Raw genomic sequence first — 3532 nt, 5'->3', positions numbered from 1 at the left:
TGAAATTTCTTAAATTTATTATGCTTTTCTTTAATTTTATCTCAAACTCTTTGTGAGCCAACCTGGTTTTTAATTGCAGCTACCCTTTTCTATTAACTGCATTTAACTTTTCTCTGACTGAACTACTCCTTCCCGTGACTTTACTCTCTTCTGTTACTTTTTTTCGTCTGCCTGCCACTATTTATACATCTATCACTTAGGCCTTCTAGAAATCTCTAGGTCCTCAACATCAATGGATTGCACGGGATGTCCAATAGCCATCGACATCAATGAATTATAAACACAAAATAAATCCATTAATAATAATACTTACACTAAATAGTCTTTTATATCTGACAGTATAATTGAAGTATTGTGCAATTGTGTACCCTATGCAACATAGCATACATATAAAGTAATATGCAAAAACATTATTGTATTAAAAGAAGTCTGATAAAAATGTTCAAAGTTGTAAATACATTCAAAAGAAATATAAATTCCAAAATATTGTGGTATTTAGGTTGATTGATGTCAGCTAAGTAAGTTATTTGTAATATGTAATAAACAAATTCTAGAAATAATAAGTATAGAATGAATCAAGCATATACAGTTAAGAAATAAAGTAAATACAAGTGAAGAGATAAAATTTTATTCACATTACAATTGTTTGAGATTTTTAGTAAAGTAACTTAGCTTTATTGTTTGCTTATATTTTGATTAGCTTTTGAAACAGATAAAAAATCTAACTTTTCCACATAACAGAGACAGGAGTAGGAATGATGATTATGCTACACTAACCCGGCCAAAGTCTAAGTACAGTGTCCCACATTCCCAGGGTACCTATATTAACAATCATTTCTGTCAAATACATTCAAGGGATATATAACCTCAAGTTATACTAAATTGCCTAGTTTCTACTCTACCCATAAGCTTTAATGTGACCTACACTCCATGGAAGCAATGATACAAAAACAGGATCGAGCTTTCACAGAGTGACCACTGTAGTAAATAATCTTTGCCTAAGATAGTGGATTAGTACAAATTTATATTTCACATGTGCAAAGATGTTAAATGACTAAATTCTGGCAATCTGCATGAGAACTGTGAAATATATATCTAGATAAACTTAAATAAAGAAATACTCTTTTCTAGTCAAGGAAGATTAAAAAACAGGATCTTTTCAACTGCATCATTGCAAATTGTAATAATAATAATAACAATGTATGTATTGCAGGGTATTAAGTTGTATGTAAATTTAGTCAGAAATGCAATGGTTTTCATAAGAAAAACTATAAAATAACTATTAGTAACTAACAAGTAATTTATATATTTTTGACAAATAATGAAAAGATATAACTTTTATTAATGAATATACTACTAATGAGATGAATTTTTAGAAATATTCTTAAAAAAATGTAAGATAATAACCTGGTTCACTAGGGCAGCCCCTTTCATCACTTCCATCTAAACAGTCTGGTTCCCCGTCACACCTCCAAGTGCTGGGAACACACTTCTGATCACACTGATATTCATCTGCAGTACATGCTTAAAAACAACATAGAAAATTACTAAGTTATGTGAGTATACAGGTTACTAGAAACTAATGTGAACATAAGAGTATACAGGTTACTAGAAACTAATGTGAACATAAGAGTATACAGGTTACTAGAAACTAATGTGAACATAAGAGTATACAGGTTACTAGAAACTAATGTGAACATCAGAGTGTACAGGTTACTAGAAACTAATGTGAACATCAGAGTGTACAGGTTACTAGAAACTAATGTGAACATAAGAGTATACAGGTTACTAGAAACTAATGTGAACATAAGAGTATAAAGGTTACTAGAAACTAATGTGAACATAAGAGTATACAGGTTACTAGAAACTAATTTGAACATAAAATTATACAGGTTACTAAAACTAATGTGAACATAGAGTATGCCTGGATGAGGTTTAGTTTTATTATAAACTACATCAGAGATAAAGCTTTCTTCCTTTAAATGAAGAAGAAATTTCTGAAGTTTAACTCCATAATGAAGGCTGGATCATGAGAAAACTTTCTAAATATGGAATGGTCATTAAGAATGCAATGAATTTTAAGATAGACACTGTTTGTCAAGTGGAAATATTTTCTTTATCAGCTTGAAAAAAATCAAGGGAAAACTGCTAATTCATGTCTTAAATTTATCAAATATTAAGCCCCTTTTGTCTCAATTATCTGTCTGCTACGTTAGTTATATATGAAGATAGAGAAGTTGGAAATTCTGGTTAGTAATAAAGCTCTAAGCAGAGCTAGCTAGTTATTAGAATTCAACTGGTGTTTGTCAGGTTTACTTGGGTGCTCATTTTGTTAAGTAATTTCATCCAACAATCAAAGAAACTGACCTAGAATGAAGAGAAGTGTTTATTTACATAGTGCTTTCATAAGTTAAGTTTGGTTGTCTTTTTCTTCAACAAAAATGTTTGTGTAGAACATTTTGTGTACAGTTTCAATAATTTTTGCTTGCAATGTAGAATAAGACTAGAACTAAATTTACTTGCCAGGTGCTAAACTTATAGGACAGAACAGATTTTAGTTGTTGGTACTAAGGAACATTTGCTTAACTATTATCAGGGACATGCTTAGAGGAATAGGTGGACTGGTTGAACATGTGGGATAGTATGAGATAATGGTGAATTATATGTTACAGAGGGGCTCCACATAAGCAGGTTATATGCCATAATGTTTGGGGAAGCTCTTAAGTGTATTCATTAAGGATAGTTTAAGCTTAACTTGTATACTGTTGAGGGAGTTTGGAAATCAATATATACATTGGACAGCTAGGGCAACAGAGAGTTTGGAAATAGGAAATTTAGGGCATAATAACAAATAGTTTTAAAAATAAGATTGTCAGATTTAAAGATAAACACAGTAGATCCAAAAATAAACTTAGTTGCTATTATTCTAATGTTATGAGTATTGGAAACAGAATGAATGAGTTCAGGCCTGTAGTTAAATAGAAGGTTATGATATAATGAGAATTAATGAAATTTGGTTAGGTTTGGGAAATACTGATAATAAGGATTATTTTGAAATTTCAAGTTATAAGTTGCTTAATGGTGATAGACTTGTTAAAAAGAGGTTCTTTATATAAGAAATGAACTGCAGTCTATTAGGACTGAAGAAGTAAAAATAGTAATCAACAGGTTGAATCTACAATGGTTACAATGAGGGGTTTCAAGGGTATAAAATTTTTAATTGGCAGCTGTTATAGATCACTTAATCAGACAGATGAGGTCAACGAAAAATTGTATATCTAAATCAGGGTTGCTACTAAAAAATAGTGATGCAATAATTATGGGTTATTAATCTTAGACATTGATTAGGATTGTATGGAGTCAAATGGTGAGGGAGAGAGGTTTGTTGAAGTTATTCATGGTACTTTTCTATACCAAATAGTCAGAGAGCCAACCATGGAGGATGCTATTCTAGAATTATTATTAATCAAGGATATGGTTACAAAAGTTAAAATCATAGAACACTTGGGGACGCAACGTTTCTTGAACTATC

At 30.8% G+C, this 3532-nt stretch overlaps 2 protein-coding genes across 2 annotated transcripts in view; one reads left to right on the top strand and one right to left on the bottom strand.

The window, feature by feature from the left end:
- The window catches only part of LOC106466201 (atrial natriuretic peptide-converting enzyme-like), a 27003-nt gene that overhangs the window by 6801 nt on the left and 16670 nt on the right, over positions 1-3532 (bottom strand). Inside the window, exon 8 of the mRNA XM_013926444.2 lies at positions 1408-1524. Within this exon, the coding sequence (XP_013781898.2) occupies positions 1408-1524 (117 nt within the window). The remainder of the gene's footprint in view (positions 1-1407; positions 1525-3532) is intronic.
- The window catches only part of LOC106466200 (cAMP-dependent protein kinase inhibitor gamma-like), a 41720-nt gene that overhangs the window by 35139 nt on the left and 3049 nt on the right, over positions 1-3532 (top strand). The gene's annotated exons all lie outside the window — the stretch shown is intronic.

Source organism: Limulus polyphemus, unplaced genomic scaffold (genome assembly GCF_000517525.1).
Source record: "Limulus polyphemus unplaced genomic scaffold, Limulus_polyphemus-2.1.2 Scaffold2185, whole genome shotgun sequence".
Classification (NCBI taxonomy): domain Eukaryota; kingdom Metazoa; phylum Arthropoda; class Merostomata; order Xiphosura; family Limulidae; genus Limulus; species Limulus polyphemus.
This window is presented reverse-complemented; position numbering and strand designations above follow the sequence as displayed.